The sequence below is a fragment of the Kwoniella botswanensis genome, chromosome 1, assembly GCF_036426115.1.
Source record: "Kwoniella botswanensis chromosome 1, complete sequence".
Taxonomy (NCBI): domain Eukaryota; kingdom Fungi; phylum Basidiomycota; class Tremellomycetes; order Tremellales; family Cryptococcaceae; genus Kwoniella; species Kwoniella botswanensis.
Window position 1 is genome coordinate 6,886,189 of NC_088599.1, and position 16,576 is coordinate 6,902,764.

General features: G+C 44.8%; 7 protein-coding genes across 7 annotated transcripts; 3 read left to right on the top strand and 4 right to left on the bottom strand.

The window, feature by feature from the left end:
• Positions 1 to 91: 91 nt before the first annotated feature.
• Positions 92 to 2,893, top strand: L199_002597 (uncharacterized protein; the record flags this gene model as incomplete). The annotated part of the gene is made up of 5 exons (XM_064888337.1): positions 92 to 129; positions 194 to 285; positions 352 to 470; positions 530 to 571; positions 644 to 2,893. The coding sequence occupies 5 exons, from the start codon at positions 92 to 94 to the stop codon at positions 2,891 to 2,893; spliced, it is 2,541 nt and encodes an 846-aa protein (XP_064744409.1).
• Positions 2,894 to 3,582: 689 nt separating this feature from the next.
• Positions 3,583 to 4,005, bottom strand: L199_002598 (uncharacterized protein; the record flags this gene model as incomplete). Its single annotated transcript, XM_064888338.1, has 1 exon — positions 3,583 to 4,005. The coding sequence occupies one exon, from the start codon at positions 4,003 to 4,005 to the stop codon at positions 3,583 to 3,585; it is 423 nt and encodes a 140-aa protein (XP_064744410.1).
• Positions 4,006 to 4,609: 604 nt separating this feature from the next.
• Positions 4,610 to 4,996, bottom strand: L199_002599 (uncharacterized protein; the record flags this gene model as incomplete). The annotated part of the gene is made up of 1 exon (XM_064888339.1): positions 4,610 to 4,996. One exon carries the CDS (start codon positions 4,994 to 4,996, stop codon positions 4,610 to 4,612), a length of 387 nt encoding a protein of 128 aa, XP_064744411.1.
• A 797-nt stretch (positions 4,997 to 5,793) lies between these two features.
• L199_002600 (uncharacterized protein) lies at positions 5,794 to 7,659 on the bottom strand (the record flags this gene model as incomplete). Its single annotated transcript, XM_064888340.1, has 12 exons — positions 5,794 to 5,887; positions 5,948 to 5,990; positions 6,057 to 6,200; positions 6,261 to 6,390; positions 6,453 to 6,500; positions 6,568 to 6,685; positions 6,757 to 6,797; positions 6,857 to 6,870; positions 6,942 to 7,071; positions 7,138 to 7,236; positions 7,296 to 7,466; positions 7,534 to 7,659. 12 exons carry the CDS (start codon positions 7,657 to 7,659, stop codon positions 5,794 to 5,796), a joined length of 1,158 nt encoding a protein of 385 aa, XP_064744412.1.
• Positions 7,660 to 8,501: 842 nt separating this feature from the next.
• On the top strand, positions 8,502 to 11,573 carry L199_002601 (uncharacterized protein; the record flags this gene model as incomplete). The annotated part of the gene is made up of 23 exons (XM_064888341.1): positions 8,502 to 8,619; positions 8,683 to 8,742; positions 8,806 to 8,825; positions 8,908 to 9,040; positions 9,100 to 9,156; positions 9,222 to 9,262; positions 9,326 to 9,335; positions 9,388 to 9,514; positions 9,575 to 9,597; positions 9,674 to 9,684; positions 9,754 to 9,969; positions 10,037 to 10,056; positions 10,116 to 10,202; positions 10,285 to 10,299; positions 10,358 to 10,382; positions 10,443 to 10,509; positions 10,581 to 10,630; positions 10,724 to 10,794; positions 10,878 to 10,970; positions 11,048 to 11,082; positions 11,154 to 11,180; positions 11,270 to 11,342; positions 11,420 to 11,573. The coding sequence occupies 23 exons, from the start codon at positions 8,502 to 8,504 to the stop codon at positions 11,571 to 11,573; spliced, it is 1,533 nt and encodes a 510-aa protein (XP_064744413.1).
• A 442-nt stretch (positions 11,574 to 12,015) lies between these two features.
• Positions 12,016 to 14,798, bottom strand: L199_002602 (uncharacterized protein; the record flags this gene model as incomplete). The annotated part of the gene is made up of 13 exons (XM_064888342.1): positions 12,016 to 12,037; positions 12,097 to 12,229; positions 12,304 to 12,412; positions 12,473 to 12,532; positions 12,606 to 12,619; positions 12,682 to 12,968; positions 13,025 to 13,398; positions 13,464 to 13,614; positions 13,674 to 14,063; positions 14,125 to 14,286; positions 14,343 to 14,460; positions 14,517 to 14,613; positions 14,685 to 14,798. The coding sequence occupies 13 exons, from the start codon at positions 14,796 to 14,798 to the stop codon at positions 12,016 to 12,018; spliced, it is 2,031 nt and encodes a 676-aa protein (XP_064744414.1).
• A 477-nt stretch (positions 14,799 to 15,275) lies between these two features.
• Positions 15,276 to 16,432, top strand: L199_002603 (uncharacterized protein; the record flags this gene model as incomplete). Its single annotated transcript, XM_064888343.1, has 4 exons — positions 15,276 to 15,420; positions 15,500 to 15,767; positions 15,850 to 16,119; positions 16,219 to 16,432. 4 exons carry the CDS (start codon positions 15,276 to 15,278, stop codon positions 16,430 to 16,432), a joined length of 897 nt encoding a protein of 298 aa, XP_064744415.1.
• Positions 16,433 to 16,576: the final 144 nt, after the last annotated feature.

Below are 16,576 nucleotides of genomic sequence, written 5' to 3' on the forward strand. Positions count from 1 at the left end.
GTGCTGGTGCTGGTCGCTGGTTCACTAACATCATTCGTCATATGCAGAGCATCACTGTATCTCATAGCTCTACCGTCCATGATAGTCCAGTATGAGCTTCCAGGACCAAGCTCAAGACGAGAATGAGCGGTGAGGTCATTCTGCCCAAGTCCAACAACATCTAGGCGTCACTGACTCTCACTTGTTCGAAAAGGTTATTCGCGTTTCAACGATTGTTGGATGGATCGCAGCATGCCTCTGATCCAGTCGTGGATCTACCCACGCTGAGAAGGCTATGTGGAAGGGGTGAGTAGCTCACTGAATAAAGATTCAGCTGGACCCACTCACTTGTGAGCTGTTGATCTATCATAGGTATACAAAATCATCCACCTCACTTGCGGCCTTTAGCCTACTCCCTATTGCTGGAAACACTCCCTCCAGAGAAGAGATTGTGGAAACCCACCTTGCAGACTCAGAGGACGAGGTACTATGTGAGTCTTCCCTTCGACATCTATCCTCACCGTCAACGCTCACGACGCAGTTCATACAGAACCTCGTCAAGACATTCATGGAAGAGTTGGAATCGCAGCCTGTACGTCACGGACATTGTCTTTGATCGCTGATTGACGATAATGGCTTACATTGAATTTCACTGTGTCAACAGAGCTCATCTTCCTCACCTCATGACAAACTGATCCTGGGTATATCGAAAGATATCAAATCGCTAAAATCGTCATTTTGGCGAAAACGGACTAATCCAACTAAGTCATCACCTTTTCATCCGATATCCAGCTCAGATCCAGATGATCTTGCTGCTCAATCCTCTCAGGCTGAAGGATATGGAGATGATGCCGATGAGGAAGAAGAAGCGCTTTTGGATTCGGGTGAACATCAACCACCCCTCCTATCGAGAAGAGCATTATTCAAGAGGATAGATCTGTTAAATCAGATGGAGCATAGAGGCGGATTTGGAAATACACATAATGCCAAACAGAAAGAGATGGAAACGGAAAAGGATGCAACTGACAGGAAGCAGAAAGAACCTGAAGAAGAGATAATGTCACCTAAAATCACTCTATCTATCGATTCTACTCCTACTGCACCAATCCTATCAAGATTAGATTCGATCAAACCCACTCCTTTAGATACCTCATCAGCTTCATCTCTACAGCCCAACGCTATCGCCATCGACCAAGACGATTCTTCAGTCTCGGAGAATGGTGAACCGAACTCACCCATTACTCTGTTATCGCCCAAACCACTTCCCAACAACTCCACTAGTCCTTCCCTTGCCGGATACTCCGGATCATTATATCATCCGGAGACACACCTCGAATCGTTAACAAGGGTGATATACATCTTTGTACGGTCAAATCAACAATTAGAATATCAGCTGAATTTCGTTGATTTGATATCGACTTTTTACCTCATACACGCTGGTGGAGGAGGGAGTACCACTCGGACATTAGACTATATTGAAGAAAATACATTCTGGTTCATATCTTCTTTCTTTAACGAGATTGATCAGTGTGCGATAAACACCGAATACGTTTTGACCAAGTTGGGAAATAGGTTGAATTGGATTAACAAACCTTTATATGATATTTTGATCAATCAGAGGAACCTCGATTTGAAACTATTTGCATATAGATGGTTTAACCAGTTATTCTTGAAAGATCTGCCGTTAGGAATTATACCGAGGATAATGGATTTTATCATATCGGAGAAGCTTTCAACACCAAGCAAACAGCCTAAGATAGATCTAATGGTGGATATTGGTTTGGCGATGATACTGTTAGTAAAAGATATACTGTTGGAGAAGCCCAAATCGAAGGTCAGGTACGACTTGGGTAGTAGGAGGAATATTGGATTATGGGAACAACCAATCGAAGATGATGAGGAAGATGAGAATGTTTTGTTCCTCAGGAGTTTAAAGATTCTGAGAGAATATCCAGTAAGATATGTTGGTGGAGTTGAGGTTTTACTGGATATGGCTGATCAATTGAGAAGGGCGAGGCTGGACGCAGAGAGAAATGGAGAAATTATCGATCTTCCTTCGATTCCGACCATCTCTCATTCACCATCAAAACATCACAATCCCAAAATGAACGGATCGACCAGTATAAAGGGTGGCTCCTCGTCATCTTGGTCCAAAGCTATTGGATCATTTTGGACTAGTTCTACAACCATCAAACAAGCCCCATCAACACCTGAGAAGAACAAGCATCTTGCATCTAACATCCATAACGACGGCTCAAGTGATCTACAGCATAACGTTCAAATCCCAACTTCACCAAGAGATCGAAGTGATACCCTCGAGTCTACCACATCATCAATTCAAGAACGTCTATCTGCCTTAACCACTTCCACACCTCCTACACACCTCAAATCAGCTTCTTCGCCCTCATCATTACCCAGACCATTACTCCTCTCTTCGTCTATCTCGGCTCGAAGATCGAGTAATGCCTCGGCAGCATCACCTTCGTCAAGATTCTCGATGGCTCGAAGAGATTCAAGTTCAAGTGTGATAAGCAATTCTTCTTCACCCGTTAGTTCCAGTAAACGTAACTCATACGAGAGTTTCACCAATGGAAATGGGACATTGAGTCCACCTCCACAGAATCTACGTTCGCCCCCACCACTTGCTAATGGGACTGCAGGCGGAGGTGGAGTTGAGAATCCCATAGGGAATGGGTTATATAGGATTGGAAGCAGACAGAGATCAAGAAGTTCATTAGGTGATCAATTACCTCGCTCACCTAGAAATATCGTACAGAGAGATTTGAACTATGGTGAATCGCAAATACAACACTCAAACCAGACACCTGAGACCGAGCATGAAGTTGGATCGAGAGCTACAACGCCCAGACCTTTTAGCTTACCCTCGTCTACTTGTGAACTCGAAACTCGATAATGAGACCGGGAGTAGGAATGGGAATACATAACGAGTGAACAGGCTCCAAATGATTCGACTAGATTATCTGTCTTTTTAGGAATTGTAGGCTAGGTCAGGTCAGATGAGGTGTTTGACCTGCACATGCCGTCTTGTGATCACATGTGGTATCCGTATCTATGTTGGAATGGTTCTTTGAATACATAGGGATTCCTCACATTTGTTTGTCGTGTAGGAAATGACAAATGCAGTTGTTGGTAATCATCCGTTGCTTGACTAGTTAACTAGGATGGGCACAAGTTCTTGTAGCGTACTAACTGCGTGTGTTCGAAAATGTGAGTATGTACATGTAAGTACTTTACACACATTGGCAATTCAAGAGAGAATTAGGGAGATCCGGGATGAAGAGTTAGTAGATTGACCAGGTCAGTTCCTCCACGCTCTCGGGCCATATGCCATATGCCACGTTGCAAGACAAGAGGTATTGTCTCGTGTAGTACCGGACAGAATTGATACATCTCGTGAAGTCCTTTGAAAAACACCCTATAATTGTGATTTACAAACCGAGCCAGCTCGGATTAAATGAATGGGATGGAGTTTGGAAAATTGTTATTTTCAATCTGAGCGAAACGAAAGCTGCAAGAAAGGTGTGCAATTAGCCAACTGTAAATCATTAACCGAAGATTTTACTTACTGTTAGGAAAAACGCATTACATATGGAGCTTTTTACCGAAAACCGCGAGGGACAAGACAGCGACAACCCAGATACCCATCATACCCTGATTGAGGACAGGAGTTGCACTCGAAGATAGAGAGGAAGTAGTCGACGAAGCTGAGGCGGATGGGGAAGCCGAAGAGTAAGAGGTAGGGAGTAATTCTTGGTTTACAATAACGGAAGGTTCGGTAGATAGTGCTCTGAGTGCACATGCCATATTTCCACCGCAAACACCACTTGGAGCTTCATCGTAATTTTCCGAAGCTCTACCTTGATCTAAATAACAGTAGTTGGTCCCATTCCCATTTTCGACGGTTACCCCCTGTTCACCACAAAGGTAGTTGGCACATTCCACTTGCTCGAAACAGCACAGATCTGCGTTGGTCTGTGTATTGAATAAAGTGGCAATATCACACATCCTGTTATTGATTTATTTGGGAAAAGAGTGTCGAGATGTAGGAGGAAAAGAATGAATCTAGGTCAGTTGACAGTGGGTGTGTTGGTTGGGATTGTCAGAAGAGTATCCCGTCTGGTTGGCCGTACAGGTCGCTCCCTATATATACACATCTCTCGGAGGTAGCTATCACATTTTTCTTACTTCTTACTTGATTCAATCGGTTTGACGACCACCACCACCACAAAGAACCTTACTTCTGGTAAGGTTGCAGGTCAAAAATCCAGAATCACTGGAATGTCTAAGTGGAGGAATGGAATGGCCGCCATGGCGTTGCGCTGATTTGGCTGAATCCGGAAACTTGGATCAACAGCCCAAAAATTAAGCATACATGATCTTCATATTTTTATTCCGCTTTAGGAAAATTTCTTTGAATCATCATCTCTCCCCTCCTATCGTTCTTTCGCCTTGAGATAATTCCACATGAGTTTCTGACGATAACGATACATAGGATGAATGCTTATATACAGGGGGATCCGCAGGTGACATTTCTGAATCATCAGGGGATCAGGATACCGAATATCCGGATGCAGCTATCTATCTGCGCTGCTGTGACTCACCAAAATCATCAATTTTCACTGAATCTGGCTAAAAACCATAAACCGATTATCCAGATTCCTAGTAAGGTCGGATGCAAGGTATGCGTGTAGGCTGAACTTGATGTTGAACTGGATGTTGATGATGAGTGCAGAGACTGTTTACCGATCGTACATTGGAACCCTGTATTCCCACATGTCGCATTCTGGAAAGTGGTGTAACTCTGATTCATCAGGTCGGCCCAACCATAGCAGTACTGAGTTCCGTTTGCCTGAACCACCGAGTTATTTATGTTGTTAGGGGGTTGTTGGAGTATATCGAATGATCCGCAGACCTTCTCAGCGCATTCGGCATTGTCGAAGCAACATACGTCGAATGTTGAATTGTCGGCTAAAGTAGGTCGGTAACAAGTTGACATAGTGGATCTGAGTTTTCTTGTTCACTGCGGATATGGCATATTCCTCTTGAACAGCATCTCACATATATATAAGCATATAGATATATATGGGTGTGGGGTGTGGACATCCTGGGGTGCCCTGTCACCACGGCAATTTTAACCGCCTGAAGCGGTGTATCTACCTCGACACATATCTACTTTAGTGACATCAGCTGCATGATGCCGGAATAGACTTCACGCTAAATGGTGGGTTGGTCCGAGGTGACAAACACCATGCACTGAGAGGTTACATTACACCTCCGCACTTTCTTGGCAAGGGCCACCTAAACCTATTCCAGATGCATATCTCCTCCTTGACAATCGTTGCACTGCATGACGCCTGCTACAAGATACACACTATGCTGACGAGGATCGGCTGTATCACCATCGAGTTGAGGAGATCGTACTGTCCGCCGCAGACTTTCTCGAGAGACTCGAAGCAGCATACCTTGGTTCGGCTGGTACCATTTATAGCGGGTCGATGAAACATTTTATGGGGTAATGGTGTTGAACAATCAAGATTTCAGTATGGGCGACATAGGAAACTGGAAGGTACAGATCAGTCCCTCACATATAATCGGCTTCTCGTTGGAATAGGTTATGTGTGCTCTTCTCATTTCTGGAGCGTCATCGCCAAGACAATTCATCAAGCGCACGACCTCACGTCACTGGTAGAAGGATGATAAGTATTTCAGCGAGAAACGATACTACTCTTGATGAGCATGCCGATCAGAAAGATAATCTGCATAACCATCGACCTGCGTTTACAAATTCATCATCTATTTGGGCTTATCAGCCATCGCGGCAATTCGGACTACATGTCTTCGCTCGTCTCCTTTGAAATCGTAAAGAGCTGAATGGATGACGGTTCGGCTGAAATGCAAAGGTCGTATAAGCGGGAAGATTCTGCACCAATCATTCATCGTCACTCACTTGTCCCATACTGCAACAGTGCCTTCCTCATAATGCACTCGAGCTACATGCTCGCAGAATCGTCAGCTTCAATCACTTGGACAGACCTGGAGGTTACTCTCAGACTCACTCTGGAAATCATGTCCTTTGGCTAGAACATCAAGAAGGAAGTTGAACAGGTAGTCTGACTCTTCCTGCTTATATCCGTAAATCCTGGTCGCATGTCCACCGTGAATCGCAAGGATCTTCTCTCCGGTCACAGGATGAGTTCGCACTGCGAAGAGTTATCTCAACATGAGCCACAGGGAATGCGTGTGCCAGAGGAGATGCTCACCCAACGGATGTAAAGTCTCTTTTGGCGAGAATCTTACGGGACCACCACTAGCTTCGGAATGGGCTAACATATCTTTGTTGGTGTGGACCACTTGGAGACCTTCTAGTCGCTTCTTAAACTCCTCAGAGAGCTTTCGGTTAAAGGTAAGTTAGCTACTGATACCTCATGAGCCTCAACTACAGCAAGACTTACTCTATTATAAGCTTCTGTAGCGGAGGCGAAGATCGTATCACCACCAGCCTGCAAACGATGTGGGTTTCAATCAGTATCTTTTTCCCGGCAAGATCAGACGACAGGGTGGACTAACGGGTGGAGCCTCCAGGGCGAAGAAAAAGGTTATTCCTGGAGGTTGAATCTCAGCCACATGATCGGCATGCCATGAGACTGAGCTGATTTTCTGAACCTCATTGGGCTTCACATATCGTCTATGGGGTTTTCCATACGATTTAGCCCATCGTGCGAAAACACTAGGACCTTGACCTTGAGAGGTACTCACGATATTGTACTATCTTTAGGATCTCTGTATACCACGTGCATCTATAACTCGTATGTCAACTATCTCTGGAACATGATGATATAGACGAATGCTTACTCACCTCGGGGTAACCTTCTGGGTGACCCTTTTTAGTTTAGGTAAGTTAGTACAGTGAACCTTGATTGGCCGAATACCTGATTGCTCACCATAGTCTGTGTCAAATTGAGTGTCAGCCAGTGTTGAAAATGATAGAACCCACATCTGTTTACTCACTGGGTGTATATGTAATCTACCAAAATGGCGGACGATCTCAAGCTGTTTCTCCGGACCGATATCCTGATTCGCACATGCAAAAATCAGCTCTGGATCTGTCTATGCAAATACCTCCATATCAATAATCACCTTGAAATCTTGCTTTCTGAAGACCAATAGTCCTCTCTCAGCAGCCAACAGGGCGAGATCGTCCAAGCCTTCTGGACTAAGTTCCGACAATTGAACGCCCTAGTGCAAAGTCTCATCAGCTTTTTCCGCTCCATCTACAGCCTTGTCGAAACACCCACCTCAATCTCTTCACCTATAGCAGGAGTGATTTGTCGGTGAGTGGATCCAGGTATGAACAAATTTTTCTTATCCTTCGTTGCTCGAGATCCAGGATCAGTGTATGGTACTTCTTCCCAATCTGGGAACTTGGTTTTGTCCCATACCGGAAGGTATTGTGGGTATTTTGGTCCCTATCACATTGCTACATCAGCCTTTCTAAATGTCTCTTATCCACCATTCCTGTAGTACTATACATACTGGTCTGGCTGTCTTTTTAGTATCCACTTTGTCCTCATGATCACCTACAAGTCTCAGTCGTGAGACTCGATTGATGATTTCCTCCTTAGATGGGAGGTGCTCGACTGCGGTGGTTGTGTAACTCATGATGAATGACCGCTTATACCTGCGCTTGGGTCAAGATAGAACGATTAGTATTTGGTGTCAAGTTTATCCAGGAGCTGAGCATATATAAAGCTTCTTTCATTCATTCCGGTGATATATGGACCGAGGTCCGACCATCGTTCGGGCGAAGAAACGTTCTTCTCACGATATTTCCAATAACCATATCCAACATAGTCTCCATTATCTCGGGTCAGCGATGGCGACACTCAACGCCATCGTCGGTAGAATTTACTGTCAGCAATCAGCGACATCGGGATACGGTACTTCAAAGTCATCATCAGTAATCACGCCACTCCTGGAAGCACTAGCATCTTTCAGGCACATAACCGTGATCTCGTCATTCTACATTCAGTACCTGCAAGATACGACTAGTGAAGCTTCTTCTCGGAGCAGTAATTATACCAAAGTTGGCTTCGTCTCGGAAGCAGTTCTCGCTGCATCCAATCACACTCGAGCTGCTTGCACTTCTCTGAACCGACATGCAAATTCTATGGAGGAAATTCGGCTTATTCCTACGAGTATGGACAATCGACGGACTCGGTATTCTCCGATGATTAGATCATCCGTGCGCATTATGGCGTGGTCAGTGGCAATTCGATTGGTTTGAGAGCCTCAACCGAATAATCCAATCCAAAATGTGTCTTTTCGATTTTCTGCTACGACTTTTGCTTCTACATTTATCCGAAAAGACTTGAGAAGCTATCGAAGTTACTTATAATATATGTGCATGCGTTAATTCTTAGCAGAAAAAGATAGTGTCACATGCCCTACTAGGTGTATCCTCGCACCATCAGTTCTTTGCTAAGTGCCACCTTCCCCCAACCATGTCAAAGGCATTCCAAACGATCAAAGGTCAAATCTTCCTTAATGACCCAAGTTGGTCAGAGGAAAAAGGTAAAGAAAGAGTGCTCGTGAGGCGATTGGATATCTTCTTCATGTCATGTAAGTTGTCTTCCAAAAAGAATCCCTAATGTAAAGCTCACCGAACTGTTACATTTACTCCAGACCTGTCACTTTCCGCTATCGTGAAGTACTTGGACCAACAAAATATCAGTAATGCTTATGGTAAGTCTGATCCAGTGAATACATGTCAAAACAATTATTGATCAACCACTTCATGTTCGACAGTCAGTGGTATGAAAGAAGATGTAAGTCATCCTGAAGACCTTATTCCGTATCATATATGAATCATCCCTGACATTCGAATTGATCCTTTGTGATGCATGTTAGCTTTCACTATTTGGTAACGAATTGAATCTGTTCACCACATATTTCAACATTGGTTACCTAATTGTCATTCCAATCTCGTCATATGTAATCAACAGTGTGGTCAGACCGAGTCTTTGGCTTCCTACTCTCGAATGTAAGTTGTCTAATCACCAAAAATACAAAATTGTTGATTATGTCGTTGTTTGACTGTAGTGATCTGGGGAGTTTTGACTGGTGTACTAGCTTCTGCTAAGAATGCCAAAACCGTTTGTGAGTCCCAGGACCTGCCGACTGACGATGAGAATGATTAACGTCTTGCCTTGGTGGCACTGTAGTCGGAGTGCGATTCTTGATTGGTTTCTGTGAAGGTACAGCTGTAAGCATCTCGTCTGCTTATATTGTCTGGGTCAATGGTTGACAGACATCATGGTTCACACAGTGGCCTGGAAGTAAGTCCTGTGAGATACAAGGTTATCCAGAATCTGACGAGGATTGTGGTAGCTATGATTCTCTTGCTCAGTTGGTACACTCCAGCCGAGATTGGTTTGAGATTGGCCATTTTCCAGAGCTTCACTTACCTCGGAGGTATATTTGCTGGTGCACTGCAAGCTGCTCTATACACCAACCTGTAAGTGTGAGCCTCCTACAACTGTCGAAGTGGGTGTATATACTGACTCTTTGTAAACAGTAATGGACATTCAGGTCTTGCTGGTGCGTTTTCATTAGCTCAGTCAGTGACGTGGTAGTCGTACTTACATTGCGTACTATGTTTTTTTATGGTACAAAGGTTGGCAATGGGTAAGTTCCAACCATCTACGAAGGTGGCGCCACACACTCAGGAGCTGACACAGCCTGATTCCGGAATAGCTTTTCGTTGTAAATGCATGTATCACCGTCGCCGTAGCGGGATGGGGTTATATTGGCTGTCCAGACTACCCTAACCGACCTAACCCTTGGTCCAAATGGTTGAAACCAGAACACGTCGAAACGGGTTTAAGGAGAATGGGACATCAAGGTCGGGCACTACCCGTGGGATGGTCTTGGAAAACTGCCAAATCCCTCGTTTCTCGTCCGCAAAACTGGGTAAGTGAACTCAAGCGATATGGTACTGGATACAGTAGCTGACATACATGATCATACAATGTATTAGGCAATCTGGGCTGGATACACGTACGTATCTATCGTCAACTGACACATGAGGGAAGAGGCTGATCGGCCGTATGGTTTAGTATCTATTCACAAGGTGGTACAGGTAACGGATATTTCAACTTGTGGCTGAAAAGTCTTAAGAACGCCAATGGAAAAGCTCGATATACGTGAGTCTTGGTTGATGACTCAAATCGTTTGTTCTTCGTCTTGCAATCATCGCTAATATTTTATTCATGGAACTCTTCACAGTGTGTCCCAGATCAAGTGAGTGTCTATCGACCAACAATCACCATAGATTGCGCACTGACAAGAATGGAATCAGCACGATCCCAATCGCTTGTAGTTGTGTAAGTTTGATCTCCTCCCACTCGAGATCTCGCTCATGCGCTGACGCAATCATTACATAGATCAACATTGTATCGCTTCTTATCGTCTTGACTGTATCTGACAGATTCCAAACCCGATGGCCATTCTGTGAGTTGCATTTACAAACTTCCAGGACCACAAATATAACTCGAAGGCTGATCGTGTACACTTGTCTTCAGTACTGTTTGGAGCCACTAATGGTTTAGTCTGGGCTGCTGTTCTGGCTGGTGTGAATCTTTCTTTCTATTCCATACCGTATACTGTACTATATCTATCCGCAATCAAATAGCACCAATACTCATTGTGGTTTGGTATTTTTTAGTGGAACGTACCTGACGGTGTCAAGATGGCAAGTTTCATGTTGATCAACTTTTCAGCTCCCGGAGCGAATCTGTGAGTTGATGGTTTTAGTATTTATATACAGTCAAACTATACGACTGGATGACTGATGAGATGGTCCTTCATTCCATTTTTAGATTCGTCGCCTGGGTTGGTCAGATCGCCAAACATAGTGCAGAAGAAAGATCAGCTATCATTGCTGCTTTCGTCACTACTTACTACGCCATCACGTAAGTTAATCAGACATAGCGTCTCTAAGGTATGTTATTGATCGAAAGCTAAATATCGTTTTGAATTGGGATTGCAGCGCAGGAATGCCATTGAAAGTTTGGCCCGCCAAACGTGAGTTCAATGATTGTTCCTCCAATCACAATATCACAACTTGCTGACCGTTCAATTCCATTGGATTGTAGAGGCACCAACATACAAGATTGGATGGAGTGAGTCAGCGCCAAATACAGTGATCTGTAACAACAGCGATACTTCAGACGTAACTTACTAACCATGATTCCAAATTCGCTTCTCATAGAATACGCCACAAGTATGTATGCAGCTGCTATACCCGTTATCCTCATAGTCCTTTATCTCGAGAAACGACAAGAGTGAGTACAGCACACAAATCGCCGGCAATCGCATTCCATTACCTCCGCCAGGGTAAGCTGATTGGGCTTATACATAGGCGGATCGACGCTCGTAAGAAGGATATCGAAGTTCAAGATGAGACAGCCTCCACATCTTCTGAAAAGACTGATCCATCTTCGCCTTATGACGATTCCACAAGAAAGGATATTCCAGCGGATCAGGCATTGTCTGAACCTATACCTAGATTGTGAATCGTAGATGACCATGGAAGTACTGAGGCTCGTATAGGTACGGGTATATCGCTGGCAGGAAGCAGTGCTGGGGTGGGAAGGCAAGTATTAGAGGTGATTACGAGTTTTTGAAATAGGTAGGCCGGGAAAATCGATAGATGATGAATGATAGGTAAAGATACAGTCCGCTGTTACGTGTGCTGGGATTCCAGGGTTTGATTAGTATAAATGTTTATTTCGAATTTGGATTTTATTTCGAATTTGGATGCAATTGAATTGGATCATGTATCCAACACCATTATAAGTGGTCAGTTCGAATCAGGCTGAGATGCTGTATCATTCCCTCGATCATGTGATCAGTCCAGATCGCCAAGTCCAATGCATAATTACTCAGAATAGGACCGGGTGATTTCCGGATATTCATTTGCTCTTGGTGTAGACCTCTATTCCGAGTATATCCAGCTTATTTACCAGACCCAGCGATACTGTCATTCACATATTAGCCATACAACCCTGCCTCATTCCAGTGTTATCGTCCACTCACAGATCCGCAAATAATTTCCATAAGATACTAAAAAGCAATCCTTGAAGCCCATTGGTAAGTAATCTAGTAGGTAAACCCCTACCAAATAGTCCCAACAATCCTTCAGAAGCTACAATTTCCTTGGCAGCGGTTACTACATCATATCCAAGACAGCGGTCCAACCGTTAGTCAAGGTTCTCTCTGTCTCAGATGTGAAGATGGACTCACAATACCCCACATCTCCCTCGTGTACTTGCCTGTAGGTCTTGACCACTCGAAGACTGTTACTTGCTGTGTCGGATACGACGGAAGCTGAAAATCCGATGAATGCTTGACGCTACATATCGTAAACTCAGTTCAGCGGAGGAACGCACATATAACCGTAAGGCAGACGTACAGCAAGTTTCTGAATGATATTATGTGGTGGAGGAAGAACGGCCGATAACCAATTATAAGTCTGCAATCATATATCATCAGCTCCGCGTCCAGCTCTGCGTGTGTTTTCGTATTCATAACCATGACCAACTTACACCAAACCAGGGGTCTAGATAAGCAATATAATTTAGCCACTAACACCACATCATCAGATGAGAAGATATCACTCACAATGTCCCACAAAAGTAGCAGCGGCAGTAGCTAGCGCACCATACCACAAACTGGCAATACCTTTATCTCTTATCCTCTGCTTGAGAAGTTGTAAGCCCGCGCCGCCACCCTGAGTCTGCTGGGTAGTTTTGAGTGTATCAATCGGGGTTAGAGTCATTCTGAAACATGCTGAGGCTACGCTCGCAGCTATAGTCTTGACCAGCACTGGCCAGGTGAAAGATTCGAGTAAAGCGAGGATACCGGCGTTGGCGGCTGTATCTCCGAATCTAGAAAGAGGACCTTGAAACCTGTCTCACAACATCAGCCATATATACATGACGATCGAAGAGAAGGGTACACATACAAAGCAGCAGCCAAACCGGCGTAGTACCTCTTGAACCCTCCATCATCCCATAGTGTCTTAGTAGCATGCTTCAGGCTTCCTCCGTATCGATATTGGTAATTCATGATTGTCCTCATCGGCATCAGGGTCAACACCTGAACTACCATAGCTGCTGCACCTGCCAATCCACCTCCACCGGCCGATTTGAGAGCTCTAACCAGGTCAAAGTCGATGTGAGTGGATACACCTCGACCGGAGATAGCTACTGCCACAGCAATAGGGAGAGCTGTGATGAGTGTGGAATAGAAGGTGGAGAAGAGGACGGAGGACTGGTAAGGGTCGAGTTTGGATGGGAGAACTGGTGGGGTGATGGAAGTAAGAGCTAGAACGAAGGACTGGAAGCCAAGTGAGATAATCTTAGCATATGCAATTCATTTATTTAGGAGAAAAGGCGACTTACGAATGCAGGATCTTGGAGGAAAACCTTGGTGGAAGGGATCTTACGGAATCCATAAACCACAGATAAGACTATCGCAGGAATAGCGATCAACCTCCAGGCTACAAGGGTAAGGACCGTCCCCAGCGTAGGAGGGGTTTTGTATTCGGGATCACTATAATCTCGCTTCTTCAATACACGGTTCATATTGGTTGTCTTGTACGAAGCACTTACATATGTTTTTCTCCTGCACGTATGCCCGCTCCAATACCAATAACTTCCACCAAAGCAAACGCACCGCCTAAGAATCGTAATCCTAAACCTATACTTCCCCATAACCAAGTGTCCCCATCGTCCGTACCGACTATAAATCGTTGTAGGGGTTTGATCAATCCCACGAGTAATCCAAGGACAGTCGCGATGAATATAGGTGAGCGAGTTTTGGCAAGTAGAGAATGGGTGGATTTGATGTTTCTTTTGAACCCTACCAAGGGTGTTCGTTCATCTGCGTCTTCTTCATCTTCTACGATCTCGCTGGGAATTTGATCATCTGAAATAGGTTCGTCTAGGATATCTACTTCCAAATGAGAATGCTTGGTAGCGATTAAAGGTGCAAATACGATCCTGTATAGTGAGTAAATTGTCAGTTTTACAGTACTTTATCTTAGAGGAAAGTGTAACATACCTTGCGGCTTCTGTAATTACTAGATTGACTAGGATGTATACGGTCGCTCGCTCGATGACGGTAGCGATGGTGTCCATTGATCGCCATCTTAGATGATCAAGAACACGACCCCATCCGATCGGATATAGAGAGTACAGCAGTAACAGGGGGTATGAGCCATTACTGCAACAGCACGTGCGATCAGCCAAAAAAATCATGCAAGAAAAAGGTGAACCTACTTGTTATTGGTCAATGACTCTGCCACCCATCCTGGAGCTTTCGCATAGCGTACAGCGACGAGCGAAAGGGCCAAAGAGGAGATATGAGTGAGAAGAGCGATAATGATGATTGGCCATACTGTCTCCACAGAGTCAGTTCGTATCCAGAATTCTCGAAGTAGCAGGTTTACTCACATTGAAGTAGTCCTTTGGCAGAGAGGACATGGGTACCAGCGAAAGTGGTGAAGATGAGTGAAGGTAGCAGGATAGTCCTGGCGAATGGCACCAGGGTCTGATACAGAAGGAATCAGTCAAGTTGTGTCTGCAGATCGCGGTCATCATAGAATGCAGAGTTGCACTTACACTGCTCAAGTAAGGGGCATGTTTCCCCGTGTAGGCATAACCAGCAGTAAAGACTACGCAGACTGACAAAATAGCCTGGAAAGTCGTGGTAGTCACGTCTACTATGGACTCCATCTTGCACAGCAGTAGCAGTAGCAGCAGCAGCAGCAGTGAAGAGGAAGAGGATGATGGTACATGGATTAACAGGATCTCATCTTTTGCATTTCTGGCTATTTATCTTTTGTCAGCAAGCAAGCAATCTTGCTCAGGGTGGTCTTCTCAGCTACTAGAAGAGTTATTTGCGATCGCGTCATGGCACAACAACGGATCTGGCCGAGTGAAACCCCCCTTGCAACATGCTCGATTTTATCGTAACCCCTCCACCTGAGACGGTCAAATCCGGCGCCGACAGCGCGGTTACGGTTACGCATGGGCACGGACATGGACATGAGATCGAGATCTTCACCATCTGCCATCTGACGTCGATAAAAACCCATCCTTTCAGAGGTAGAGGTCCTTCTGTCTCTTCTATCTTCTCGATTGACCCACTCAAAAGCCTGCTCGATTCGACTTGACATCCTCACCATACCATATACATCTGGAATCTGCACAATGCCATTCAAAGATATCTTACTCAACGACGGTCGCAAAATCCCCGCTATCGGATTCGGATCTTGGAAGATCCCCAAGGACGTCTGTGCGGGTCAGGTGGGACAGGCCATTGATGTAGGGTTTGATCATCTCGATACAGCTCAAGGTTAGCTACCGCACCATCTACCCAAATTGTACTGAAAAATCAGCGATCGTAACTGACTTGTTCTCCACTGTCTATATAGTGTACAGGAATGAAGAGGAAGTAGGTCAAGCATTAAAGGAGAGTGGGCTCGCAAGAAAAGACGTGTGGATCACGACTAAATGGAGTGGTGTGGATGATAAAGATCCTAAAACCTCATGTGAAGAGAGTCTTCAAAAGCTGGGTATAGAGTATATCGATCTGTACCTTATTCATCATCCTAGATTGTGTAAAGGTGATATCGAGGGGACTTGGAAGAAGATGGAAGAGTTGAAGAAATTGGGTTATGTGAAGTCGATTGGTGTTTCCAAGTGAGTCCAGCATATAATCTGCACATCTTCTTCACTTCTTCACAATAGAAGATAAGAACTATTGTTGATTTGTACGTCATAGCTTTACCAAAGAAAATCTCCAAGAGCTTTTAGCTTCAGCATCCATCAAACCCGTTGTCAATCAGATTCTCCTTCATCCCTACGTTATCAAATCGACCACACCCCTTCTACAATACATGTCAAGCCAACATATCGTCCCAGAAGGTTACTCTTCCCTTATCCCACTTACTTCCAAACCCGGTGGTCCGGTTGATAAACCCGTCAACGACATTGCTAAGAGATTGAACGTTAAACCTGAACAAGTACTTCTTGCCTGGTCGAAGGCCAAAGAGTGAGTATACCATACTCTTCCGCATATCCCAGTTTATTCAGGGTACATCCAAAGCCAGTGACTTGTTTGGAACATTGCCACTGACGCTTTCTGGGATAGCGCGGTCATCGTAACCACTTCCTCCAGAAAGGAACGACTCGAAGGCTACCTCGACGTTGGAGATATCGTTCTCACAAAGGATGATGTAAAGGCTATCGACGACGAAGGTGCCAAAGGCGAACTCTGGGAAGAACGAAAGAAGCAAGCAGGAGTTATGGCCAAGTACGTTGCGGCCGCTGGTCTCTTGGGTTACCTCTTGTACACCAGATTGTAAAATGCCGCAAGATTGGGTACTATGCACAGCTGTCGAGGTATGAGGAGTGGTACCAAAGAATACTCGTCTAGTAATGACTGGATAATCTCTACTGTGCGGACTTCCCGTGACTGCGTCCAACTTGACGGTGATGACATGAAATCC